This window comes from Anarrhichthys ocellatus, unplaced genomic scaffold (genome assembly GCF_004355925.1).
Source record: "Anarrhichthys ocellatus isolate YVR2014 unplaced genomic scaffold, GSC_Weel_1.0 scaffold7, whole genome shotgun sequence".
Classification (NCBI taxonomy): Eukaryota; Metazoa; Chordata; class Actinopteri; order Perciformes; family Anarhichadidae; genus Anarrhichthys; species Anarrhichthys ocellatus.
Genome location: NW_022280037.1, coordinates 5,791,895 through 5,819,465, shown reverse-complemented (window position 1 = coordinate 5,819,465; position 27,571 = coordinate 5,791,895). Strand labels below are relative to the sequence as shown.

At 40.7% G+C, this 27,571-nt stretch overlaps 2 protein-coding genes across 8 annotated transcripts; one reads left to right on the top strand and one right to left on the bottom strand.

Moving 5' to 3' along the window:
* Nucleotides 1-784: 784 nt before the first annotated feature.
* Nucleotides 785-14,713, bottom strand: LOC116383760 (nuclear receptor coactivator 7). 5 transcript variants are annotated; one of them, XM_031847842.1, is made up of 16 exons: nucleotides 14,612-14,713; nucleotides 13,711-13,924; nucleotides 12,175-12,371; nucleotides 11,862-11,941; nucleotides 10,310-10,456; nucleotides 9,706-9,873; nucleotides 8,082-8,213; nucleotides 7,809-7,993; nucleotides 7,339-7,724; nucleotides 7,080-7,239; nucleotides 5,716-5,899; nucleotides 2,907-3,023; nucleotides 1,999-2,151; nucleotides 1,797-1,892; nucleotides 1,510-1,583; nucleotides 785-1,399 (listed from the first exon to the last, which is right to left on the bottom strand). In XM_031847842.1, exons 2-16 carry the CDS (start codon nucleotides 13,809-13,811, stop codon nucleotides 1,264-1,266), a joined length of 2,316 nt encoding a protein of 771 aa, XP_031703702.1. In that variant the 5' UTR covers nucleotides 13,812-13,924; nucleotides 14,612-14,713; the 3' UTR covers nucleotides 785-1,263. The 5 variants fall into 5 exon arrangements, with proteins under 5 accessions (XP_031703702.1, XP_031703701.1, XP_031703700.1 ...); XM_031847841.1 differs by having other exon boundaries at nucleotides 1,514-1,583; XM_031847840.1 differs by having other exon boundaries at nucleotides 7,080-7,724.
* A 962-nt stretch (nucleotides 14,714-15,675) lies between these two features.
* On the top strand, nucleotides 15,676-20,989 carry mtfr1l (mitochondrial fission regulator 1-like). 3 transcript variants are annotated; one of them, XM_031848121.1, is made up of 8 exons: nucleotides 15,676-15,814; nucleotides 16,601-16,705; nucleotides 16,874-16,981; nucleotides 17,091-17,200; nucleotides 17,462-17,673; nucleotides 18,315-18,687; nucleotides 18,865-19,026; nucleotides 19,657-20,989. In XM_031848121.1, exons 2-7 carry the CDS (start codon nucleotides 16,691-16,693, stop codon nucleotides 18,980-18,982), a joined length of 936 nt encoding a protein of 311 aa, XP_031703981.1. In that variant the 5' UTR covers nucleotides 15,676-15,814; nucleotides 16,601-16,690; the 3' UTR covers nucleotides 18,983-19,026; nucleotides 19,657-20,989. The 3 variants fall into 3 exon arrangements, with proteins under 3 accessions (XP_031703981.1, XP_031703982.1, XP_031703980.1); XM_031848122.1 differs by having other exon boundaries at nucleotides 16,895-16,981; nucleotides 18,865-20,989; XM_031848120.1 differs by having other exon boundaries at nucleotides 18,865-20,989.
* The last annotated feature ends 6,582 nt before the right edge of the window (nucleotides 20,990-27,571 follow it).

Below are 27,571 nucleotides of genomic sequence, written 5' to 3'. Positions count from 1 at the left end.
ACTGTTTCCTCTTCAGGTCCTAGTCTCTGTTTCTATGGTGAAAGCCCTGAGCTCGGGGATCAACAAAAGTAATTTTAAATAGTAACAGTAAAATTTAATAAATGAGTAACATTAAGTCCAAATGTGACTTTGTGAAAGTTCGTACAAGGTCCTCTACATGTGAAACATCTGACTGATTGGAGCCTTTAGGGTGGAAACACCTATTCTGTAACCTCCCGGTGCCATTTGTTTCCACAAAGGTGAAATAATTAAAATGTTTTGTTATTTTGTACAAACTGAATTGTGTGTGTTTTTTGGCAACATCTGCAACACGCTGCACAGTTAGACAACAAACCATGCAAACCTTTTTAGATGTTTAAATGTTCACTTTGTGCTGATTTTATTAACTAATCTATAACACTGTACAATGTAAGCAAATTGGATTTGCTTTGTTTGAGCATGGAGCAAGTTATGGACACAGTTGAATTGAGACAACATTGCGTAAATTCAAAGCTTTTTCTGTCACGTCCAGAAACCACAGCGGTGAATGAGTCAGCGCTTGAAATGAAAAGAGTTCAGAATAGTCATGAATGAGACTCTATGATCCATTACAAGTACAGTTTCAATTGAAAAGCTTTTCTTTAAGTGGAGCTCCAAGTATGTGCACATGATTAATTCCAGTATTCATTTATGCCGTCTATGACACTAACTGATGAAAATCCATAGAAATGATCGGTGTCCGATGACAAGAGCTTGTGTTTGTGGGACTTTGGGCTGTGGCTGTGTGTGTGTGTGTGTGTGTGTGTGTGTGTAGAGTTTGGTTTTCAACAGAGAAATCTATTCATAAGAAGACGAATGTGTGTTTCAAACTTCCAGCATTAACTGAGCAGTTATATGAAAGCTTTAAAGACAGGTGTACCGTCGTGTTCACATGATAAATGATGAGATATCGTGAAGCTACTCATTCACATTAAGAGCAAAGTGCAGTTTCTGGGGCTCAAAGAATCCGGTTCACAGTTTTTCTGCCAAACCAACAATGAAACAGTCCACCATTAAACCCCCACTCCGGGAGATCGGGTTGCCTTGTTCAGTTCAGTAAAATCCTCAGCACTTAATCACACAGATAAATCCAGCAGTTTGTAATAGTTTTTTTTTTTTTTTACATGGATGTTACCATGAAATGAATGAGTGGCTGTATTTGTTTCTACCCGGTGATACAGTAAATGCTGTCTTGATAAAGCTGATCAGTGGCAACGCGAGTCAAAGAGAAACTCGGCGACCTTTTCAGGTGAACGTCCACACCTCCAGCTCCATGACCCGGAAGTCGTTGGTTTCTGAGAGGCAACAGTTGTTGAAGGTGTAGCAGGGGCTGCTGCGACCCAGGTACAGATTCTCATCCACCCAAAGACCAAAGTGACCGCTGCGGAAAAGGAGACATGGAGTCGTAAAGGAAAAGAAATGACTGAAATGCCGATCCAGTTTTCTTTTTCTCCAGACAAAATAGAAAGGAAGTTGTAAAAAATGCATTACCTGCCTCCACCAATAACAAAGGAGTCCAAGTCTCCTTTAATAAAAAAGGAGTTCTCTCCAGTCCATCTGAAGCACTACAGAGAAAAGGCAGAATCAATCACCACAAAACATTAGTATGTTATTGTGAGGAACTTGTCTCACGCAGGCATCAATACCCTTTCTTAATGACTTTCTGACATTTGACCACACACACAAAAAATGGAATTTGTGATATTTAGCAGGTATTTTACAAATTGGCTGAACTAACAACAGAACCACTTGGTAGGGCTGATTGTTAGGCGCCTCACCTTGAAGCGAGGATGCAACATGAAGAGGAACGTTTCTCCTGTGCCGTAGAACGTCTCACTGGGCCTCAGAGGGTGAGAGAGGAAGGCCCCGAATATCTAATGAAGAAAGGTCACAAGAGAGAGCAACAAGACACAATAAATTAATTAAAAGACATTACAACATCCAAGATTAATATTAGAGGAATCATACTGTGTTTTTTACCTCATCGAGTGCATCCTTTATGACAACAAGCACAGGGGAGTCCGTGGCACTGAGTTTCCTGTAGAGGGACTTGAGGCTGGCGCCGTGACGGGACGTACTGTAAGTCAGCTGCCAGCTGTATCCAACTGTCCTCGGAGGAAGCTCCTTACATAGCTGAGAGAAGATTAAAGGAGGAAGGAAGGAGCACCAATATGAACAGCGCCAGATGCTGAGATCTAAATCTGCGCAGCAATCAGCGTACTCTTCTACTCTGGCTCTTCTGAATACATGTAAGTGTAGTTTGGAGCACAAGTGTTTACAAAATGGAAATCAACTTATCTCGAAATTAAAACAAGCTGCACCACACAAACTAGTTATTAGATAGAAGTTAGTCAAATATTCACATCTTCTAACTCCCAAAGTGCAGCTAACTGTTTGCAAACTGAACAGCAGACTGAACCAACTGACAAAACTATCTTGTTAATCTTTAAACTGTATGAAGTGAATTTCTAAAACATTACAACATACCTTAAATAGATCTCTAGTGTGCAGGAATACTATTTATACAACACATATTTCCCCTTGTTTGCATACATAAATAAAACAAAGTCATACCCATATTTACAAACAACTGGCATTTAAGCTTAGTGTCACTTAAAACCGTTTTATGTTGATGTTACATATTTATGTTACAGTTACTCGATTTATACATTACTAAAGTCTCAAAGTACCATTGAAGTCACAATTAGTCATCTCTTTAGCGGTCACAAATTCCTGTCAATGTGATTTTCCAGTTCATTATCAATATTTGGTAATTGTTAAAAGTAAGAAAGTGGTCTCGGGAGAAATATCAGAAAGAGCTGGTGCATGTGTGTGATGAGTTTGTGTATATTGCGGTGCGTGTGTGTGCGTGTGTGTGTGTGACCCACCTCTCTGACATGCGAAGCCTCTAAAATGTGGCTGCTCTCTACGATATCATTGAGCCCGTCAGGTTCCCGGTCGATGACCAGCATTGGCTTGTCCCCACTCTCTTCCATCAATACCATCTGCAAAAAATACATTGATTAATTAAAAACAAAGAGAAGGGCTGAGCGTGTAACACTCCCACCCCAAGTTTGTAATTCTTTTTTTTTTTCCCCACACAAAAAAAACTAATAAACAATGCAACCTAATTATAAGCATGACAATGCATCAGCTTCAGGAGTGGGCCAACACAGTCAACAACAAGCCCCCTAAAATGGCCAGGATTGGATACAATGGTGCAGGCGGGACCGTCTGATTTGTCTTACCAGTAACCTGACATGTATGACATAACTTACAGTACCGCACCACATCCTTCTTCAGGCCAGGCCAGAAGAAATGGTGCAACACCCGATCATATGTCTTATTTACACCAAGATGGCCAGCGAGCTGATGCTCATGAGACAGGTTCAGGATGTCACGGCGGTATTTAAAACAAGACCACAACCTGTGTGACCACAGTCACAAACCGGGGACGCGTAAAGGGGTCTCCGTTTACATATAAGCACCCAGTGTTCAACAAAGTGTAATAACACACCGCCGTTACCTATGCTGGGGACAGTATTTGAGATGTGATGCGATGAAGGTACCAAGGAAAATACACACGCACACAATTTTATTGGATATACTTTAGTGCTGGGCAACGATTAAAATATTTAATCTCTATTAATCGCATGGATTTTTTGCGATTAATCACATTGTTATGGCAAAGTTCAATAACTAATTCAAAAGTAGTGTGTTGCGCACTTTTATTTTAAAAGTACTGCTATATGAACAAAAGGGCAATAACATTTGATTTACAAACACTTTAAACACATCAGGTGCTTTTTAGCAGCAGTATTCCCTTTACACAGTAGCGATCATATTTCTTATATTATATCATTCTTATATCATATGTATATTTTCCCTTTAACTCACGAGATGCAGGTAGCATGTTTTATACTTAATGTGAATATAATTCATACTTTGTTGGCATCTTATTCTGAAAACCGGATGTTCATCTGAAGAAACCGGATGTTGTCTCACGTTAATCTTTCCGCTAACTGTCTCCTTTGCTCGCTCCCGACCTGTGCCGTTTGAATGCGTTTACCGTGAATTTCAGCATATAGGTGCACTAAAAGTGTCTGCTGACTTTACCGCAGCAATGTCCAGTCTCCAGGGAGAGCAACAGCTGGTGCACGTTGTAACGCCGTGTATTCCGTGTACTCCCACACGCTGCATCAACGTAGTCTGCTGAAGACTTCCTCCACGGACTTTCAAAATAAAAAAAATGCGTTAACGCGCTATAAAATAATTGTCGGCGTCAATTCATGAATGCGTTAACGCGATAACAACGCGTTAACTTGCCCAGCACTAATACATTTATTGTTGGACTGTGGATGCTGGGAGCCATGTGCACAGCTGGGACACACAGAGATGTTCCTTTTGTTCTCCCTACGAACAAACAGACAACTGCAATGAGCGACTGATTGAACAGGCCAAATTGTAATAATGTCTAATTAGTTATGTGGCAGAACAATAGTGTATATATATTGCCAAGCTAAAGATAAGTTAGTATAACTATTGCAACAACTCACCTCTACCTGTTTCCTCTTCCCAGGGTGTTCGGGCAAAATAGTTCCCCGGGGTCTCGAGCATCAATTTATAGTTCCGGGAAGTACCAACCACAGGAAGTGGGTTGGGGGGGTTTGTAAATTATTATTGATATCTTTGGGTTGGTGAAATCATGTAAATATTAATTGTACATATATTGTATATACTTACCCGTAGATGGTATGTCTGGGCTAATTAGAGTGACAAGGTGTATATAATGAGATCATTTTGTTTGGGTAGAGAGACTGGTGCAGACTGGTATGAACTTTGGTGTGACGTTAGAGTATAAAAATAAATGAAGCTTCATCTGAAACCTCTTCTGGACTCTTGATCTGCTCATTTGCCTCCATGGCCGGTCGGGCATCCTAACACAAAGTACCCCTACTTCTGCACTACTGGACACACTGGGTTGAGACGGCCCGACCGAGGCTCTTGAACCGGTTGTCACTAAACCTGGGTTGCGTAACAGACCACTCACCAAACACTCATGAATGAGTACATGTTCCTCTGCAAGAACTGCAGCGTCAGACAATTTTACAGCTTTCTGCTCATTCAGATAAGTGGCAGCTCTCTCGGGCACACAGTTTTTAAACTCCTCCATAAGGCCCCAAGATCTGCCAGAATTTGAACCCCTTGTGCCGAGCACCATCGAGCAAACAATGACTCTTCCTCACGAGAAAACTGAAAATACGATTGAGATTCCTGCCTTCTCTATTTGCAAAACATTCTGCCGATAAGTCTCGGGCACGAGCCCATATGCCTTCAAAATGCCAGCCTTGACCTGCTCATAATCAAGGCTACTTTCAGTTCACTTTCTCCTGAGCTTTGCCAGTTAAAGTTGTCCCAACACGCTCAAAGATAATTAAATATTAATCCACACCTTCCTCACAGATGACTGGAACACCGCAAATATCTACTCGCATCCAAAATCAAGTGATCGTCCAGCTGATTGCAGAGCCTTTAGTAACACTGTTGCATTAAGTTCTAATTCCTTTGAACACAACACACACTTAGTCTCTTCTTCAAGCTTTCTCATTTTAAGATTACAGTCAATGTCATTCTCCTTTAAATCTAGTGTCCAAGGAACCAAAAACTGTCCTGTGAGACTGAAATGAACCTACTCACCTCCCAGTCGTCCCCCGAGCTGCGGTGCCTCTGGAACACCTCCTCGTCCCCTTCCTCTTCCTCTCTGTCCTCAATGAGTACAAACTCCTCTTCATCACGGTCCGCCTCCCTCTCCTCCTCCCCTCCCTCAAGTACACACAAGTCTGGTCGACAGTGTGTAAGGTAGGCGTACAGCTCGTCAGAGCTGCAGGTGGAAAACAAAGCAGTCACTCAGACATTTTGAAAAGACAAACAATCCCAACAGCTGCGTCAACACAAGAGACATAAGCAGGAGGAGCTTCTGAATGCTTTTAATTAACGTTCATGAATATATTCTCAAATGAGTAATTCTACTTTAACTGAAGTAGAGTTTTCTATCTAAACTGAAGCTGTGAGTATGAATAAGCTGTGAATATTTTCCTGAAATGTAGTGGAATAGTATGAACTACTAGCATTAGTAGCATAATATAGAGATATTCAATACTCACGTATTGAATATGTATATCTAAACAATACTCAAATACAGTATATTAACTAACTGTGTTTAGTTACCTCCCAACAGTGTTAAATAGTTACTTTTTGGATGCCATCTCCACCCTTTCACTAACCTTTGTACTTTTACTGAAATGTTCAATGAATGACAAGAGATTAGTAGTCAGAGAAAGTAAATATTATAAATAAACTGAAGTGATCAGTTTGAGCATCACAAGTAGATGGAGTGTGTTCATATCAGGCTGAAGTGGACAAGCTGTTCAGTTGAGCACAGCCTGTGAAAACTTTTGTATACAATTGTTCTGTGGCTCTGGCGGAGCTTTCCAAAAAATGACCCAGATGATGTCATAGTGATGTCGTCAGGGTTATTTTAGCTTGGGCTTGAGATGTTAAATTCATTACCAGAGAAGCTGAGGTAACAACTGGATATGTGGGGTTTGAATGAAGTTTGTATTTAATGGTGGGGGAATTCTGATGAAAAATGCCACCAGGTTGCATTGTGGGAGATGCAGGATTAAGTGTTTTAGGACACTAGAGGTGTCTCAGTCATGGTTGCAAACAAGGGTAAAAGCTTTAATCTGACATTAGGGGGGACCAAGCTACATGAGAAGTACGTGCAATCCTATAAAACAGGTACAACAACAAATCATTCACAATTATTTAAGTTTCAGATGAGGAACACCTAAACAACTAAAAATAAAGCACCAATGGTCAAAGATACTGATATGGGAAATGAGGAAAATATTCTGCTACACAGCAGGTCAACTTGACGCTGTATGAAAGTAGCCTCAGCTCACTGCACTTAAAATTAGGCTCTTGTGAGTCCCCCAACTTTGATATTAAATCGCTGGAGTATCCATTTAAATCCCATTAGTCATTAGTTACTGCATTACCTCTCTTGTGAAAGGACAATCCAGGCATCCCTTCTAGGTAAAGGTTTTGACGACCCCAGCTGAAGGCCTCCTGCACCCTTTTTCTTTGCTGCAGACGGCTGAACCCGCAGCCGCACAAACATCAGACTCCCAGGATTTCCTGCTGATGACCTTTGAGGCACTGAATGTAAACAGAGAGCAAGGGCTGACTCGTGGCGAAGAAAAATAGAAACAAAAACAATAAGCCATCTTTGAGAAAGATCCCGATTCACATCCGTACCTGCAGTCCGACTCTTCTCAGAGGGCATCCCTGTTTCATCAGTGTGAAGCGGCTCCGTCTTCACTTTACTCACCGCCTCTTGACCGCCACAGCAGAAGGTTGCAGCACCGCTCAGGTCAGCCACTCCCAGGTCGCCCTCAGACGCCTCCGACAGCACCTCCAGAGGGCTGCTATCGAGCTCCACCTCAGCCTCCGCCATGTCTCTGCTCTCTGCCTCCTCCTCCTCCTCCCCAGAGACCTCTTTGGTCAGGCTCAGGGCCAGACGGGACAAATCTGATGCAGCCACAGACACCCGAGCCGGGAGCGACTCCCCCTTTGGGTTTGGGAACCCGCCTGCTCGGCTTTTGGCGGTTTTCAAACTCTGGAAAATGTTCTTGCCTTTTCTCCTAATAAGAAATGAATAAAAAAAATGTAATCTGTGTGTGTGTGTGTGTGTGTGTGTAGTTTAGGAACAGTGAATCATTGCTGACCTCTGCTGTGACGTGTTGAATCGAACGTGTGAGATGTCAGAGAAGAAGGAGACAGATGCCAGATTGTCAACAGAGCAGGACAGGAGGTATTCCTCACAGCCATGTTCCTTCACCAGAGCATGTGTCTTACATGGGTCAAAGAAGATCTTGTTAGACGTCACCAATAGGATTCCTGAAACTACACCCTAACAGAGACAGAAAGGGATGATGTTAGCGTCCAGACGTCTGCTGCTGTAGAGAACTAAACGGGACAGAATTGCTGTTCACACCGACCTTACGGTCTGTGATGTAGCGGCAGAACAGTTTGAGGTACCGCATGGCCTCTGGTCCCCCCCCCTGACAGCACTCTGGTGGCAGAGCCAATAAGCAGAGCTGTCCATCAGGCATCGGCACCGCCTCCACATCCTGTCAGCATCACAAATCGTATCAGAGTTAACAACAGCAAAATGTGCCTTTTTTTTAAAAACTATTTTCTGACATTTTAGAGCCCAAATGATGAATCAATTAATGAAGAAAATAATTGGCAAACTAGTCAACAATGAAAACAATTGTTAGTTGCAGTCCTTGATAAAATTCAAATATAAAAATCAAGCTAGTAATACAACTGTAGCCCAGAATAAAAACATAGAAAGTTCTGTTTTTCTTAATTATATCTATCTATTGTGCCTATTAATTATTGTGACTTTTATTTATTCTAACATTGTATTGTTTACTGTTGTAATGTTTAGTCTTTATTTTGTTTGTGCTGTTTTAATCTTGCTTTGTGAAGCAGTTTGAGCTGCCTGATTTTATGAAAGGTGCTATTTAAATTAAGTTGAGTTGAGTTAATGTGATGAAAAAACGTCTTTCTTTATTCATAAAGGAGCGCCACACTTCCATATGTATGTGCAGAGAAGTTATAACACTAAAGCTAAAGTCAACTTCATTATATTTCGGTAAATTTAGTCCTAACACATCATTTTCAAATGTCAAAGTTTGTTGCTTATTCGCTGTCTATATCATTTTGGAAACAAAAAGATTCCTGTGTTCCTAAATTCAGTCAGCCCTCAGCGCTGTAATGTTGTGACAACAGTTATTTACATGAAACCATCTGAGAAGTTTAGAGGTGAAATCTCTTCAGTGAACTGATAACAACAGTCATGGTTTGTCTGTCCCTCGTCCTCATTCCCTGTGCCCCCCCCCCTTCCTTGTGTTTCTTGTTTTGTCCGCTGTTTGTCCTTCCACTGCCTGTCTGGGCGTGGCACTCAATCTCTCTCCTGCTGCCAATCAACCTACACATCAAGTTCCTGTTGTATATCTACAGCAGCACTACATTGCAGTCTTCTGCCATATTGTTCAGTATATCAACATGGTTCAACGGGGTTTTCTAGTTTGTCTCTAATAGGCCCTTTTCACAGCAGCCTGTTTTGACATGTAACTGCAGGGTAAACACAGGTGTAATTGATTAGCCTGATAAAGATTCTATTTAGTGTCACAGCCATTACAGTGAGCCAGCATGCACAATACCAGGGCCCCAGCCCACCTAAATGGAACAGGGCCATCATGTATTTATTTAATCACACCTGTGTTTGCCCTTCAATTACATGTCAAAATGGCTGCTGTGAAAAGGGCCTAATGATCCTTGTGTCTGCCTGAATCCTGTGAATCCCTGTGTCTCAGGTTCATACTCTGGCTGCCTCGTTCCACCGCAGCCTCCGGATCTACTTTCACCCGTTATTTACTCTGATAAAGTTGCTTATAGACTTTGTCCAAACCTGTGTCCGGATTCTGCTCCGAAATCCACTCAACTTGACAACAACTCAAACTCATTTTTTAATGTATGTTTTTAGGCGCTCTTCACTTCAATTTGAAATGCAGACCATGCAGTAAAGGAAGATGTTTTTTTTTTTTTTCTTACCAGTAGTTTGTCATATTCTGCTTCTGGTGAGGGAGGCTGAGGTTGAGCAGCAAGTGTTTCCAAAGTCTCTGGATCCGCCTCTCGCTTCGGTTTAAGATCTGAGTCCAGTTCTTGTTGAGACGATCCTTGACCGGTGGAAGTGTTTTTTCCCTTCGGGACGACCAGCTGCTTCAGAAAGGAAGCCATGATAAGAATAGCTCTGACACTGAAATAGACACAACTCTGTGACAGCAGTGACTACTTCCTCTTTCTACAAGCCAGCATTTCCCCACCTCTCTTTGTTTGTAGTCAAATCTTAGCTCCATGTCACACATGAGGGTTGTGGATGAGGAGCTGGAGGCATATTTCTACAGCTAAAGAAGAGTTTGTTGACAAGGATATGTTTCGTGGTGAGGTATTGATTTTCTGACTTGGTTAAATATGAAGCAACGCACTTCCTTCCTAAAGCTAAATATTTGCAGCTGAAGTCATAAGACGGACAGGGGAAATGTTTTGTTCTGCATATCTAGTCAGCAACAGCAGGAAAAAAAACCTGTTTAATATCTATCTTTTTCCACACGTAACATACACACTGTGCCATCATCTGCTTACAATAAACTCTTACCTCTCTAGGGACGAGGGTAGCAGACGAGGAGGGTAAATCTGAAGTGCAAACGGAGGGACGGTGACCAATTTTGCCCTCTTCTACTGAAGATGTGCCATTACTGTTGAACTGAGATGAGACGCTGAACACCGTGTCCCCGGGGAGACCCTGAAACACAAACGCAAGAAAAGATTCAAATCTGATCACAAACCAGATCTCAAGAAGTTTTTCTTCACTCGTGCACAATGTGGTCTTGCATCCACCTTTATGCATATCAGTTGTGCAGGAGCAAATAATATGGAAGAGCTCTAATAACAGCTACTTTAATATAATTACGGGCTCAAATACCCACTGCTATTTGTTTTGCAGATCTTACTGCATTCACTCTAAATCAGTTCATGTTTCAATCTGATGTGAACCTTTTATATAAAATGGATCATAGCTGGTGAGTTTAATAGTTGAAACAGTGAAAATTCCACAACTGTCATCCACTGACAGATGGACCCATTGACCTAAATTAGATTACTGGCTGCTGACAGATTATGACCACAGAGAAACTGTGTGATTTGAATGTGGCTGCGAGCATGTGGATGTATCTGGAGCTGTGTGTGCGTTTAGGCATAAACTATGTGTTTGTGTGAGTGTACATGTATATGAATAAATGGATGAATATTATCTTAAACATAAAAACATGCACCCCTGAGACAACAAACAAACACAAGCTGCTCAATAGTTAAAAAAGGAGGATTTGCAGCTGTACTCTACTGTCAACCTCAACGTACACAAAATACTTGAAGTTGAATAAACACTTCTCTGAAACAGCTTCAACAAAAACTGGACATTATAACCTTCATGAAGTTAAGATATACTGCAGGGCTGCTGTGTTAGAGTACATTACTTTTAGCTTGGTATAGCTTGGAACTCAATGGAAACCAAAATGTTTAAAAAGGTTTGTTGACTTTAGGGAGAAGAAGAAGACAGAAAACAAAGGAAATTCAGTAAAGAAAGAAAAGGCAATGATGAAAACTTCCATGCAAAGGTCAAACAAATTAGACGGGAACACTTAGTTATAAGCATTGACGCCCTTTCCACATTCATGATAAATACAGGGGTTATCTCAGGCAGACAGAAAAAAAAATCCAAAATCCAAAAAAACTTGCTTTCATATTTAGCAGCTCCGCAGAAAAATAAAAAAAAACAGCAGAGAAATACCTTTGAATAAACATCTGAATCTACATTCCTCCGTCTGTATTTGTTGTAGAGGCTCTGAAAGAGACTCTGCTTTCCCATGGCGTTCGGGAACGTCTCTGACAGCTATGACACTCAACTCTGAACCTTGGACGCTCTTTATCAGACTTGTTCATGACCATAAATCGTGAAACCAATTACCAGCCGCAAAAGGCTTGCTCTAGCATACCTCACCAGATAATCTATAGATGCAGCAATAAATCCATCATCTGTCTGTCGCTTCCCAACTTCCCATATTTATGTCTCACTGGTTCCCACAAGCTGTGTTCCTCAATGCACGCAAGAAGTCAAGAGACAAAGTCAAAAACAAAAACATGTGACTCACCCTGCTGCTTGTGCTGTCATCTGACGGTCCTCTCATATGCTCTTGCTTCACTGCAGTATTGTTATGGTCCCATGAAGCCTCTGAGAGAGGAAAAAAACTATTTCTGTCACACAAAAGAATCCTGAGCTCCGATGCCTTATCACCTTTTCCCTGTATGAAAATAACTTTATGCAAAGACTTGAAATTGCCAACAGACTCAGTATGAGTGTGATAAAATGTAAATTCAAACTAGAAATCATCCTGCACTTTGCCTCTACTGAATGCAAACCGTCTGTTCCCTGCCCAGGGGATGTGTCAAACACTGTAAGCGCACCTTGCAGGTAGTACTGTCGCAGTTTGGGGTTCCTGATGTGGGGGGTGTGGTTGAGAGGCCGGCTCACGGTGGGTTGGTGCTGACGCTGGCCGCTGGCTGCAGGCTCCTGCATCACTCGCGCCTGAGGTTGAGTCTCCCAGGGCCGCTTGGCAAACTGTGGAGGCTGAGAGACACCGGGAGGAAGCTTGGAACCCAGCCTGAGAAAGAGCAGAAAAACAAAAAAACTGATTATAATCGCGCTATATTTATTAAGAAGGTTACACGTGTGCTGAATGTATTCTAAAAAACACTGAGAGTATGTTATAAACTAACTAAGGTAAAAAAAATCCCCCTGAAACTGAATTTGCATGGTAACTAACTATTATATTATCATTCTTTGTTCGTTTTTTTTATCAATCAATTAATCTTTTAGTCTAAAAAAAGGTTCCCAAGTTCACTGAACCCGAAGTGATGTCTTTAAATTCATTGGATCATTTACATGTTTTCCAAAAATGCTACCGCAAAGCTCTTGACTGTTGATCCTCAAAAACTTCTCATGTGACTCCAATCTTGATTCCTTGTAACTTTCCATCCAACTAGTATTGATTTTATGTAGCACACAGCCATATATCATAAAATGTCCTCTTGTTCCAGTACAATCACTGTATTATTGCACTGGAATGGCATGGTGATAGTATCATAGGATTTATGTCTTTATTCACTGTCTATAAAGCAGCTGCTAGAGTTCTATATATGATATATGATCTCTGTTGCAGGTTCAAACTCACGAATGGATGCGAGTACTCATTTTCTCAATTCATCAATTATTTGTTGGTCTGTAAAACAAAATAGTCACTAAATAGTGAAACATGTCTATCACACTACTATGAAACCCAGGGTGGCATCTTCAAAGTGCTTAGTCTGTCTAACAACAAGTGAAAACCCTGAAGATATTTAATTTAGTATCATACAAGACAGGAAAAATAATCTAAATTCAAAGGTCCTCTTACTTGTGTTTGTAGCTTTCCACTAAATTGCATTTAATTCATTAGGTTTCCATTATTTGAGTTCAAGATTGAATTGCCACGCTGAAACATAAATATTTCAGGATGGATTCCCCTTTAAAAGCAGAGATTGAGGGACGTATTTGTTTTAAGAATTTGAAGTGTGATTGACTGAACAGAGCAGTGCTCACAGTCTGATCAGAGTTATTTATAGGGGGAGTGGGTGTTGTCTGCGCAATGGATAGTTCCTGTTGTAGCTCTCCCCCACATGATGCTCTTTGATGCAGCGTGGAGTCCTTCAGTGACAGAGGATGAAACCAGCTGATGACAATGTGCATTTTGTGCTCAACAAGCATTACTATTTGTATCGTAGTCTGGCATGACACATTCTTCCTGTTTACCGTGACATGTTACCCTTTTCATGAGAATATTGAAAGACTGAATTGTATCGTGCTTAAATCCGAGAAGCAAATGCCAGCCAAACACGTCACATGTCTGCTTAGAGCTTTCCCCTTGTTTTCTCTCCAGTAAGCCATGTATTTAGAGGCCTGACCTGGTCTTGACGTTGCCAAAGTAGCTGGTCCTGGTCTTGTCCCTCTGGGGCTCACGGTCCATGGCTCCTTGAGTTTCCGGCATCGTCACGGACTGAGCCATTTTCTGTCTTCCTTTAGTTTGACGCTGGCAGTGGTTGCAGAGGGACGAGGGACTCAGCAGGCATCCTTCCTCCTCCTTTTATTCCCCATGCCTACCTTTTGCCCCAGTTACACCTACAAGACAGGAAGTCATATGACGTGGTGTCATTTTACAAATATCTAGGCAGTGGGAGGGAGAAGGGATGGTAAAACTTCTACCTTCAGCCATCAGGAAGTGAGCCATACATCTTGCAGGGTAATGGAGCCAGGTTTTCAATCAATCCATAGAAGCAGTGTGTGTGTTTACAATCAATTAATGAGAGCTTGTGGTCCAAGGTTGCTGACTAGGTACAGTTTACACTTCCCAATAGCTTAATATTTCTGTAATAATGTCTGATATACACATCAATAGGCCTAGGGTGCTTTAAAATGGATAACAGCCTGTACTTTAGCTCTTAGCAGCGCACAGCTCTGTTTAGAAATGACCTAAGACTAAGTTCCTATGAGCACATATAGGAATGCATTCTGGCTGCATTCCTGTTTCGGCATCTCATCCGGCATTACAAGACTCACACCCAGTTATCTCTGAATTAACAGCAACATTCTATTATTTCACATTATACCCATATGGTCATATGATTAAAAGAACCACAGGCTGCTTCCTGTTAATGCTGGGCGTGCAATAACCACCGTGAAGTAAGCATTTTAGACGACATCACAGAATGATCGAGTCTGCTGCAGAAGAAAATATGACATCAGCGGCTCAACAGAGACGAAGAATTCGTGGGAGCATCATGTGAACTGAGCAGTATATTTACAGACCTGTGCCTTGCCCAGGGATGGAGACGGGTGGCGGTCATATGAGCGTGTCCTCATATTGCAGTGTTGTGATATCACTGCAGACAACAGTTACAAGTTCAATAATCAAGCTCCGCCCAGTCAAGATGCATCCCGGTCGGTCTGCTGACAGCAGTGAAGGCGGAAGTAGATGGGAGTGATACATCTTGAGTTATATACACTCTATGTTGAGGACCTCTTCTCTTTTACTTACTTATTCTTAAGTTATTCATTTGTTTGTATTGGTTTGGATATTGTGCACTTTCTTTATCTATTATCAGATGTTTTTTTTCCTATGTGATAACTTTCTCATGTAATGTGCCTTGTTGTTTTCCATCAGATCGTTTTCTTTTTTCCATGCTTGATGTTTATAGATCAATATGTTTACTCTGTTATTTTTATTGTATATATTGTGCATTTTTATACTTAATATATATATATGTATATATTTTACTCTGTTACTTTGATTGCTTACATATATTTGTGCTGCTGTAGCGAACAAATTTCCCTTTGCGGGATGAATGAAGTATCTATCTATCTATCTATCTATCTGTCTGTCTGTCTGTCTGTCTGTGTGTCTCTCTATCCATCAATTACAGAATAGAAAGGTGCTTCTTCTACACGTAGAGCTCCACAGAAGATGGGTCATTTGAGGGTTTACAAGCATAGAAATAGAGATTATGTATTTTATATATTTTCAGAAGCAGCATCTTATGCTGTTGCTGAGGGGTAAAATTGATATTTATTTTGTTTTACCTAAAATAATAATAATAGTTGATAAACTCTGTATTTAATTCATTGATGTATAATTCGGTCAAAATAACAAAAAATAATAAGTTAAAGTGAGGCAAAGATTTTTTGCCATATTTAGTGGATCAAAATAAAACATTTTCAAAGTAAGGTTATAGCCTTTAAACAAAAAATGTTATTTTAAATGTGTTATTTACAGTTGTTTAGTATTCATCATGTGGTATCTGCTCATATCCACCTCTGGGGGGCGCTGTTGTACAGGTTCAGATTAAGGAAGCTCACCGGGCTCCAGCCAATCGGATCACAGGAAAGGTAGGCACAGGTTTTCCGGCCTGATGAGCGAAAACACACAACTCCAAGCTGAAAGACGAAGAGGAGAAGCGGCTGCTCGTGAATAATTTAACCGTTTAGCGTTCCCATTTGCGGGCATAATCTACCGTAAGTTGCGCTCTTTGCATGTTCGTGAGGGAAAGGAAGACACGTTGAAAAATAGTGATGTTAGGGTCCGTTGAGGGTCAACCAGGGGTCCGTTATTGGTGCTGCTAAAGCTAGCTAACGGTCACTGTGTGTCTGACACCCGTAACGTTAGATACCGACTAACGTCTAGGTTAACTGAGCAAAGGTATCCACAAAGTACCGCACTAAAGCTGTTCTCCTGTCTATCATCAGTCTCCATCAACGGTGTCGTTGGTCAAAGCAGCCTGTAGCGACACCGTCGATACCATTAAAGCTAACGCTAGCTATATTAGCACGGATGATTGTTACCCTGCTCATTAATATGTTTATGTGCATTAGTAGTCACAATGAGGTGACAACATGGTACCAACACTGGTTAGAGTTGGTTTGCCAAACATTAGCTAATCATTTCATGTTATTAAAATATGAACTACCCATTTACTTTTAATTTGGACACGTATGTATCATGCTTTTTGTATTTAGGCCATGTTTGTTGTGAAGCCTACCTATTTACTGTCCAGTACTCCGGCCTCTCTAATTTATAATGATAATTTATAACAACAAGCTGTATCTGTCCACCTCATGCATTTTACTTGAGATATGACCATAAAAAAGTCACCTGCAACCAGTCATCAAAAACATATTTAAGTTTTGCAATGCTTAGTTATAATTTGTAAGCAACTTCCTTTATGTTGTGGGTGAAATAATGCTTGTGTCTCTCAGCAGATGCTCTAACTAATCACTAATTTATATCCTAATGGTTGACAGTCGCTGTGACATGGCATCTGTCCTCTGAACTGCTCTGTGGTCAGCCACCGTCGGCACCGAGCATTGGTGTGCAACTGGACCATCACCATCATGGAAACAGATGCAGTAAGTTTGCTTCATTGGCTGTTAATGATGTCTTTCTAACACTGTTTAACTTAACACTGCCTTTCTCACACATGACTGTGCAGGTATGCAAATTATAGACGAAGAGAATGACATTAAAGTATTAATACTTTGTGTCGAGACTGTGTTTTTTTAATATATGCTTTACAGGAAGTTATTCCTATCTGGCAGAATAAGCCTCATGGATCCACCCGCAGTGTTGTGAGAAGAATAGGTTCCACTCTGCCACTCAGACCTCCACAGAGGGCGTGTTTCCAGGTAAATATCACATCCTAGAAGTCCTGCAGGTCATATTTCAATAATATTCCCCTTTTTTGCAGTAGAAATGCTTGTAAATGCAACATTAACTTGTGTACTTGTGCATCAGGAACTACCAGGCATGCCCAGTCTCCGGCCTATGGATGGCCCCATTGTTCCTACCTTGGCCGACATAGCCTGGATTGCCGCAGATGAAGAAGAGACGTATGCCAGAGTGCGGTAAATATCCAGTCACGCCCTAAGAGACAACCACTAAGGTTATGGAGTAGTGCCAAGTAACTGATCTATAACTGCATTATTCTGTACTCTCTGAGCTATAGAATACAGCCAAAAGAAATGCAGTGCACTATTCAAGTCTACGCTGATTCAGTAAAGGAAAAGAGAGACATGAGATAACGTTCAACATACTTCAAAAGCCGGACTCGGGTAGAATATAGATTCATGTACAGTAACGCTTATCGCCCACTCTTCTCTTTCCAGGAGTGACAGTCGACCTCTGAAACACGAATGGCGGCCCACACCTCTCCTGGTGCTCCACAGGAACTCATCTGTACCCAACTTCCGCCGCGAGGGCAAAAGGATGGAGGTGCTGAGGAAGCCTGGGGTGACGGCGCTGAACCGGACCACCGCCCTGCAGGACGAGCTCAGCAGACTCCGGGCACAGATCGCCAAGATTGTGGCAACTGATTCTGGTAGGAAACCAAAGCAACAATTAAAGTGTACCCACAGCATAGATTTGTCCGCTGTAGATCTTGAACTTAGAATTTAAGTGATAAAAGACTCGGGGACATGAGAACTGGTTTCACACTTAACTTAACACTCTTTATTGAGACTTCAGACTATGATACCTGAAGCTTCTCAGAACAGTTGTTTCACCGCTGAGCTACTGTCTTTGTGTCACTGTGATCCTTTTGTTGCCAAGTCAGCTGCTCTGATTCTCCTAAAGCCCTTTTGTACTAAGATGTCTTGGCATCACTTTGTAGGTCAGTGGCAAAAGATAATCTCTGCGGTTCAGTGGCAGTTGTGTGTCACTCATTGAAAATTGAAACAGTCATGAGAAAGCTTTACATATTCAAAAACATTGTCTTCCCACTGGTTTTAAAGATACTTTCTGATGTCTAAAAGAGCCACACAAGGAAGATCAGACATCAGATTAAAACACTTTTGTTAAACGAGCCTGCTCCTTAAATTCTTTTAATTTTAATGGCATTTGAACTCTGTGCTTTTGATAATTAGATCAGCTCTGTCTGTTTCTCTCAACACTGTCCAACACAAGCTTCATCAAACAACCACAGACTCTTTTTCTCTTCGCTGCATTTCTTCTCTCCTTCAGACTCCAACCCCGTGACCCCTGACCTGCTCTCCCCCGATGACACAAGCATGAGCTTCTCCATGGCCCCTTTCGAAACGGCGCCCTACCAGCCGGCCGCCGCAGCCGCCGCTTCCTTTGTTATCAGTGATGTCACGGAGGAGGAGGAGGAGGAGGAAGAGGAGGAGGAAGATGTGGTCTCTGTGGTGTCGGAGCTCGTCCCCGACCCTCTGCCGCCTATTTCCATGACGGCATCGGCCACCTTTGACCTGGACAGACCCAGCATGGACTTCCGGGAGGCGGAGGAGGATACGGTGTCGCTATCAAAGTCTACCAGCTTTGCTGATGTTATGGACATCCTGAAGGACATGAACCGCATGAAGATGAGCAAGGACAGGTAAGAGTTGTCAGTTGGACTTTTAATATGTGTTTGTCTTATAAAGTCATGTTTGCCATACAGACACGAGAGTGGTATCCGTCTTCTAATTTCACAATATTCAAATATTTCTTTATGAATCCAACATTGTACACCCTCTCAGACGTGGTTTGTGTTTTTTGGTGGGCGTCATTGCAGGTACAATAGAGGCTGTACGTCCCTCAGAGAGGAGAACTCCGCTTCTCTAATTTCAGAAGCTTTGAGGAAAAAGTTTGTCCTGAAGGAAGAAGATACCGACGTTGTGAAACGGAAGTAGCCCCATCGCGTGTTTATCGTCAATACCCGATCCCGCTGCTCCATGTAAGTCAGGACAGGGTTGTAGAAAGTCGTTTTTTTTTTTTTTTTTTTTTTTTTTTTTTTTTTTTTTTTTTTACATTTTGTATAATGAGCCCTTGAAGGCATGTGGTAGGTCATCATTGGTAATGCGTTCAGTGGCAGAATATTTTGGCTCACTTGTGGGTTCTTAGTTGTTTATTTTCTCTCATTATTTTCGGCCTCTGCCTGTGAAATGTGTACCCATGTATCCACAACTTTGCTCCTCAGGCCCAAGGCGACAGCTGTCGGCCAGAGCTAGAACAAAACACTCAATATCTGCTGGTGCAGTGAGGCAGATCTGACAACTCTTTAACAATAATCTCATATTGTATCCACTTTATTTCTCCCTGGAAAACAACACTTTTATGTTAAATATATTTTGAATAAGTTCTCAACGTACTCTGTGTCTGGGCTCTTTAGATGTTAAAGGACATTGTGGAGGGGCTGATATCCAAACAAACATAAAGTTTAAAGACTTAAATTCAGGAATGTCCCTTAAAAAAAAAAAAAAAAAAAAAAAAAAAAGCCCTTTATCCATCCAGCTATAAAGACAAGTCTTTGTTCCTTTTCACAGAAGAGAAGCAAATAAACTTTTTTTTTTTTTTGCTTTTTCAGTATCAAGAAGCCCTCTAACACACTTGAAAATACTTGATCTACAAATGAAACGGATCTCCTGTACAAGCAGATATGTACTGTCTCGTATCACATCGTGTGTGTGGAAAACGTCAGATCTTTGCTGTTGATGTTTGCGTCACAGGTGTGAGTTTGCAAATGTGCACAGCATCGTGTGCACGGTGTTGCTTGCTCCACTGCACCTCTTATGCCTGTCCTCTTGTTTGTGATTAATATACAGATTGATAAGTCACCGAACCACAGGACTGATTTTGAAACTCAAACTGAAAGGAGAATTATATATAAATGGGTTGGTCGTCGATGGTGTGAAGATCGACGGAAGTGTGTGAATGAAATGTGCACCCATCGTCGTCATCTGTGTTTCCAGTAAAGGCAATGACTGACACAAGCTTACGCGGGTATTTTTAGACACATTTCCAGTTTTCCAACCCCTGTACATTAACAGTACTAGCTGAAACCACCTTTTTTATGATGCAGCATTATAGAACATTCTGCCTGCAGAGTTTTGACAAAGCCATGGGTCAAGTGCTCGTGTGAGTCTCGATGATAACGATGAGTATTCTTGTCGACGCCTTACTGCTGATCTGTTGCCTGTTCCAAAGCCTGATTTTATTCCCTGTGCCATGGGTTTGTTTAACCAGCCCACCCCTCATTGCTTGCCCTCTCCTGAATGTGCCCTCCATCCTCATCTTTATTAAGATTCCCACGTTTTCCTCTCACAAACAAACCAGTTGTATGTGTGTGCGGTGCTAATGCTGAATCTTTGTTTAAAATGACCCCTAACAAGCAAGTACTTGCTCTTAAGTCACTTTTACCTCCACATGTCACTCTGTTTTCTTTATCTGTCACGTGTATCCATGCATGACTGGGGGTCCTTTGGTGTAGTTTTGCAGTGTGAAAAGATAAGTGTGTGTCGCTGTATGCAGTGGTTAAAGTATGTTCTGTCCTGCTAGAGTCTGCCCTCAACGTGTCCTAAGGGATCGTCTCAATAGTTAATTTCCTCATTAAACAGAGTGAAGTATAAAGTGGCTGGATGAGAAAACTACTATATGCAAGTTTAAATATATTAACCGTGTGTCTTTACCTAAGATGTTAAACCTTACACAGCATACTCTGCCAACTGCTTCATAGTCCTGCTAATAAATAGAGAATTTAGTTCCACAGGGTTTTCCACAGAGAATTTTTGACTTTGTTTGTCTTGACTTTTCACCATTTTACTTGTGCATGGTTGAACCTACCACCACCTCATGTATGTTTATTTTATTTTGTCATATTAGGACTTGTAAATAAAGATTGGCTGATGTTTTGAAACTGACCATGTTGTGTCCGTGAGAACGGTTCATTTGTCTTTGCAGTGCCAACTATCGCCACATGGGGACACTGCAGGTGAACCAAAATAATATTTGCTTTTATTCATTTGTTTCCGTAATAGAGTACTGGGCAACTTACAATGTGTGTGTGATCAACTTTTAAAATTTATTACACACATTTGACACAAACGTCAAATTAAAGCAGTGTTTTCTGTCAGTGACTGGGATTATTAGAAGCGGTATAGAAAGTATGATGGGGATAAAGGCTTTTACTTGTGAGTTTAATTATTGTTAACCCACATTCTCTCCCATGATGATCTGGCCCTGCAGTGAGTCACAGTCTATTTTCTGTGAGTCCTTGGCCTACTTTTTCACTCTTTACCTTCCACAATGGACTTCCTACCTGTTTTAGATGGAGGGAGCTGTCTGTGGAGAGCTCAGTGTCTTTAACGAGGCTTCATTAAACCTATAAATGCAGGCGTCTGAATATGACACTGAATGATTTACATTGTACTCACTTGAAATCGCGGTGCGTCTCAAACGCTAAAGAGTACCTTGTGTGTCGGTATCAGAAGCCGAGGAGCATGATGAAGCGTCTGTATTTGACGCCCTGTGTTTGGGGAAGAGGCTGAACAGACTGACATTGCCATTAGAGCCACACCGCCAGTATGGCTAAAAAACAAATAATTTCTGTTTTGTTATTGTATCTCGTTGTTTGAACATTTAAAATAGAATTAAATTTGACAAATTAGTGACTTTATCATTTGACTTTGACTTTAGATTTGACTCACTAATATTTGAGACTTACTTTGTCCTGATGTGTCTCTTCAAGTGTCTCCACCATGTGTGCAGTCGCTCCAGTTGAGTTCCTGCTCTGTAATGAGTGAAGCAGCAAACACACCAACAGGTAGAGTATCTGTCATACTGACTGGTCAGCATGGCCACTCTATCTCCCTGAGCTTCTTCTTTTTTTTTTTTTTTTTTATCAATGTCTCCTTATGTTGCTGGAAGCTCTTCACAAGGAGACACATAAACTTCCTTCGATGTTTTCTAATGCTGCCCGGAGACTGCTGCCAGGTTTCAAGCCCATTTGTTACTTTCAGGGGCAATATGATCAAAGGAATTGCTTTTTGGTTTCCCTTCGTGGAGGGAGAATTGTCTTGTGTCTTGAAGTTTTACTCTGGACAGAAACATTGTTAGGGTTTGTGGTTTTGATTAATCTGCCTGACAAATGTTTTCGAGCAAGGGGGTTGATTGTGAGCTACAGCTGAGCTGAAGCGAAACCAGGGGAGCACAGATCACTCTATCACTCTCAAAGAGCAGGTGGTACAGGGTACATGTCACGGCAGGTAGCCTATTATTTATTGGCACCCTTCTGGGAGTGACAGGAAATGCCTTCGTTCACAGTTCACATCTTAAAATGCTGCATTAGCATTTTAAGATTCAAAGTAATAGTTGAAATTGCACGGAAATGTTTTTTTTATCATCAAAGAGAAGCAACTGAACAAAGTGTTATTTTGGAAAAACAAATGTGTTTTTCCAAGATAATAATTTTACCTTTCCAGATGGCAAAATAAAAAAATAATCACCAGTGAAATACTTTCAGGCAGAAACTTTGAATCTATAGCGACGCCTGATTGAAAAGAAATTGAAACCACTAGTTTTCATGACCTTTTATTTTATTTGTGCATTTCAACAACGTGTTATTCATCATTTCCCTTCATAAACAAGTCGCATGCATCACAGTACTGTATTTAAAATTGATATTTCCAAACATTCCTAAATGTTTTCTTATTTTGTTGCTAGTGTTATAGATTGAGATGACATTGATGAAATGTTAAACGTTTGCCTTTATATAATATATACAACATAGAAACCGCTCTGACCATATCTCAATGTTGAATTAATACATTTTGATATCTGGCTACAAGTTTAGAGTTAGTTTCCCCAGTGTGGTTATGAAGTTGTACCCCTTTTTTGGCATAGAAATAAAGGTTTTATAGACCGAATGGCCTTCAACTTTGGAAGAGGAAATACCAGAGGCAGAATGCACTGAGCTTCATGATGATTACACCAGCTCCCAAACTCCTGTCCTCCTCATCATCCACATGAGATGAAGTGAACCCGAGAGCCAAGAGCTGCCCTGATCACCCAAAATACAACTCATCATGCTCTCCATTTGACCAAAACAAATTGCCATCATAATATGGTGACTGCTGCAGCAATTTGTTATGTGTTCACAGCTAAATGTTTCTGGTTTGACTTTACACTAAGTTGAAAACTTGGGCCGGACATTTCAATAGTTTCAGAAATATTATCAAAAAATCTCAATGTGTAAAAACGTGACAGCTTTTGTGTGTGTGTGTTTGTCTTTGTGTTTGAGTGTCATCTCCCATGTTGTATCGTAGCAACAACCGGCTGAATGAAGCCGAGACTGAGTGGATGACAAGAGGGTCTGGGGGAACGCAAACGATGCATCTGCTGCCCCCCCCGACACCCGCCCACCCATCCCTCCCCCACTGTCACCCACGCATCCGTCCGCGTCATCAAGACACAAAACTAACACTTATGACTCACAACAGGAACAGCGCCACAAGAGCGTCTGCTGCTCCATTGAATTCACCCTGCTGTTTCTATTTTAGGACCTTTGTAGTGTTTCTGTCTTATTAGTGGGTTTGCCCTCTAAACAGGATTGCTTTGTGATGCAAAGTAAATTGCGCCCATAAGTGGAGCTGCTGAAGGCACCTAAGTGTGGCTTTACTCTGCCTCTCACTGGGAACCTGTTGCTGCTATTTTTAGTGCTTTGTTTTAAGATCAACATGTTTCCTGTTAAGCAGATTCAAATATCTGTAATTCAAACATCAGATATGAAGTGAAAACTTTAATTTAGCTTAATCTGCTTTCCTTAATCCTAACACTGCACGTTAATAAAATACAGTATAGTTTTACATTTGGGGAAATATACTTATTTGCTTCTTTGCTGATAATTTGATTAGAAAATCAAAGCCCCTCTCAACGTCCAATAGCATAAAGACTGAACATGGAAACAGCTGACTAGCCCTGTAACAAAGTATCAAACCCTACAGCACTTCTAAAGCTAAAAGATTAATATACTTTGTCTTGTTTCGAGTGTAAAAATGACATATTATGGTTTTACGTGGGGCTATTTCTTGGCCAGGAACAATGCTTTCGCTCTTAATGCTAATCTACGCTAATAAACCTTTGTCAATAGCCTTATATTCAAATGACAAACATGAGAGTGGTATCAATCCTCTTATCTAACTATTAGCAAGAAAGCCAGTACACAAAATGTTTTCTGAAATGTCAAAATATCCTGTTATGCCTGTAGTTCACAATACACGACTTTAGCCTTGAGTTTTTGTTTCCATGACGAAGCGTATTTTGGGGATTCCTCGAGGTAAAAGATCTTGTAGAGTCTGACCCCCGTGGCCGGTCATGTATTGTGAAAACAACTTTCTAGATTCCCTATTACAAGACAGCAAGTTCGATCTGATGGTTTTTAAAAACGTGTAGTGTGAAGTTGGCTTTAACAGTGGCCTCCAAAATGTACACGTTTACAGGATGGAAGAAGTGATAAATGGGAAAAAAATAGAAGCAAAAGTGAACGGCGTAATGACAAGGGATTACAGATGAGGCTGATGGGATCTGTATTGGGACAGCACAGCACCCAGATATCTGCGGTGTGTTCATATCCATCATTTTACTTCCTTAATTGGAGCAAGTTATCATCATGGCCTTGTTTCAGACTGCCAGCTCCTCATGGGTGGCAGCTGGCATTCATCAGCTATAGAAACATATCTCAAAAGCATCTCAGGGAAATAGTCATTTTGTAAAATGAGGACCCGAATAGCCTCTAGAAAATTATCAAGGAAAGAAAAATGATCCCAGGTTCATGGCAGTGTTAAAGAAATTCACCCAAAAAGAGGGAGACAAAGAAAATATGCTCATTCTCCTTTCCTCATCTCTCTCTCTTCTCCCTCAGCTCAGAGTCACGATTTGATAAGACATGGATAAGAAGCAGTTTGTGAGTCCCAGATGGTACCTCAGTATCATGGCCTGTGTGTCAGCCATTCATAAATGATGCAGTTTTTGTAGAAAAAAACAAAATGACAGAGACCAATATGCTCTCCAAGTGCTGTAAATACATTTGTGATACACTATTTATATATATATATATATATAGTGGTTCAATCCAATAGTGGATTTCAAGAGTGCTGTTTTCAGCTGACACTGGTGATTAAATAAACAAGACCGGTGTTGCTAAATCTAAATTTGTTGTTGGGTGATTATTTTTAAGCTGATGAGCTTTGTCAATTAATTAACCTGTCCCATTGTGATAATTTACCCAAATGACCAACAAACTATGGAGCCACGAGCAATCTTAGATGTCTCCACGGCCAGATTAACCTGCCTGCTCTGAGCCCTGTTTCAACACATTTCAGTTTATTGTGCTTTAGCTGTGAATATTACCAAATAAAACTGTGATTAGTCAAATAACCACAAGTGCTACAAAGACCACAGGAATCTTAAGACTCTTACTAAAAAAAAAAGCCATTATAGATTTGAGGTAATTGGTTTAAAACCACCAGATGCATCAAATTCTAACATTATAGGTAAATCTGGAATGTGGTGCTTGAATGGTTCCAACCAGAGATGAAACAACTGGTGCCAAATATATGATTAAAACCGATATGATTAAAGGCAAGACCAGAATATAAAAAAACAGCATAGAGTCTTCATCATTTGCACATTTCTTCCAAGGCCTGTGGCTGTGGTTTATTTCATCCCTATTGCATCTGACTGGCAACGCTCATAAATACATTTGAGGAATGTCCTTATAGGTCAATAATATGTATCTCAGAAAAGTGTAAATGTATACTGTATAAGTCAAAGACAGGAAAGAAACAGAGAGACCAGTAAAGCCGAGCTATAGCCACGTTTTATTGGGATTAACAGCACGGTTGGATCCCGTCTTTAATAAATCAGATTGCTTGGCTGAAGCGACCCGTGGTATGAATAAAACAGCTCACTTCAGGCAAACTGTATGAAGAAAAGACTGGTGGTCCTACATCAATTGAATGTTTATTGAAGTGTGTAGCCAGTGATGAAATTTAAGTTCAAATACAACAGTCGGATGATGGCTTTTGATCCAGTATGTCTAGTCATGTCTAGTTGCCGAATTCATACAACGTCCTCAAAATAATAAAACATTTAAAAATGTTACATTTATAAATGAAATCATATGAATATATAGTTTTTTCATTTATAAACAATGTATCATATCTTTATATGATGTTTCTTCTGTCAACCAATAACCAAGAATGAATTGATCCTGTGCAGTTTATTTCTCGGTGCCATTGATCTCCATTGTTGTTCAAAATAAAATATTATATTTCTTCTCCTCAATCCACACAGACAGTTTAGTTTAGTTTAGTTCTTCTCAGACTCTGAGACAGAAATCTCCACTTCAGTTGCACTTAGATACACCAAACTTTCCAGTTTCAATGCTCTATATATTCTGAAGGTTTTTACAGAGGGGTTTGTTCACATAACATCCAGAGCCTCATTTGAACCTGGCTTTATCCAATGTTCAGATTGCTGTTCTGGAAATGTCTGCAAATTAGCCAGTATTCAATAGACAATTTACATATTTAAACATACATTTTCAGAAAACCTATAAAACAAAACACAATTGTCTTCATTTAAGTTATCAACTGAGGAAGTATCCAGTAGTTACATTTTTTTTATCCTTTTCACCTGCGTGTCTCATGTTAAAGAGGGTGAAGAGAATAAAACAGAAAAACTTGGAGCATTAAATTATGTCAGCCCTGTCCTTTCAAATTGTGGTGAAGTATGTTTATGTTATCAAGCATAGTGAAAGAAATATTCTAATTTAAGCTTTCCTATGTTCATGTTTGTACTACTTACGTAAGACCCTAGGATTATAAAGTTATCCACATAACTCAGTCAACTTGATTCCTTGTACAGGCACATAAGGAAATTAAGGAATTTGTGTTTATTTAGCAAAATATGTTGTGACCACTAACAATTGCCAATCGTGCCACATGTTCAAAAATAAAACAAACAAAAGCAAACCCTCTCAGTCTGACATAAGGTCAACCTGTCTGAGACGTGATGCTCCCAGCGAGGCAGAGGATCAGCTGCTGTTCTGTGCTGTTTTTAGCCTCTGCTGTCTCATTTGTTCTGACCAGCTGCAGACCCGTTACATGGTCGTAGGGGTGTCAGCATTGTGTCATATGGAGCAAGAACAACGCTCCAATCTGAACAGCTGCACTCACTTAAATCAGTGTCCAGTGAGATAAATGGACAGTGATTAACATGTCAGTTTTACACCTTTGAAATTCTGAAGATTCATGAATCAGTCGAGACTTGCTGAGAAAAAGTTAGCATTTCATAATCTTTAGAGTGTTAATATCAACCTGCAATGTTCACACACACATTTGAATTATGGTGATTTTGGGAAAATACACATTGTTGCATTCCTTCCAAGCGTTTGTTGAGAAGATCGTATGATGAGATGGCTCTATCTGAAGATAACAAAATCC